At 31.9% G+C, this 520-nt stretch overlaps 1 protein-coding gene across 1 annotated transcript in view; it reads left to right on the plus strand.

The window, feature by feature from the left end:
* Positions 1 to 326: 326 nt before the first annotated feature.
* The window catches only part of UBE2G1 (ubiquitin conjugating enzyme E2 G1), a 58,513-nt gene continuing 58,319 nt past the window's right edge, over positions 327 to 520 (plus strand). Inside the window, exon 1 of the mRNA XM_023530458.1 lies at positions 327 to 375. Coding sequence (XP_023386226.1) covers positions 342 to 375 — 34 coding nt within the window. The 5' untranslated portion in view covers positions 327 to 341. The remainder of the gene's footprint in view (positions 376 to 520) is intronic.

A 520-nucleotide genomic window follows, 5' to 3' on the forward strand; every position in this document is an offset into this window, starting at 1 on the left:
GAAAGTTAGAGAGGAGTTGATTTGGATCAAAGGATAATTGAAAAGGATTTAAAATTTAGTGTTTGAAATAACTTTATACCTTTGGACCTAACTTGTTTTCATAAAAGTGTGTTTTCTAGAACCCTTCACTTGATAACTGAATGTTCAACATTTGAAAACAATATTTGAGATATAAAATAAATGTTTAGACATGGACCTTGGGGTTTGCAAAAGCATATTGAACTAAGAGAAGTAATATAATGAAGATGAAAATTATGATGCCATAGGTTTTCAAAAGAGAAGACTACCTTCAGTGAAAAAGACTTCATGGAAGGAATAGCATTGTGGGATGGCCCTTGAAAATGGAAGATAGAAATGTTGGTGAGGCTATTTCAGGTAACAGCATGTATTAATAGGTAGGAAAAAAATCATGTCTGTACCTGGTATATAGTTGGAGTTAAAATTAAATCCAGATAAAAATTTCAGAGTAGTTTTTCTCCTCTCTTTTATCCCCCCTAATGAATTCTTTTGAAGTTTGTGG

The sequence above is a fragment of the Pteropus vampyrus genome, unplaced genomic scaffold, assembly GCF_000151845.1.
Source record: "Pteropus vampyrus isolate Shadow unplaced genomic scaffold, Pvam_2.0 Scaffold50, whole genome shotgun sequence".
Taxonomy (NCBI): domain Eukaryota; kingdom Metazoa; phylum Chordata; class Mammalia; order Chiroptera; family Pteropodidae; genus Pteropus; species Pteropus vampyrus.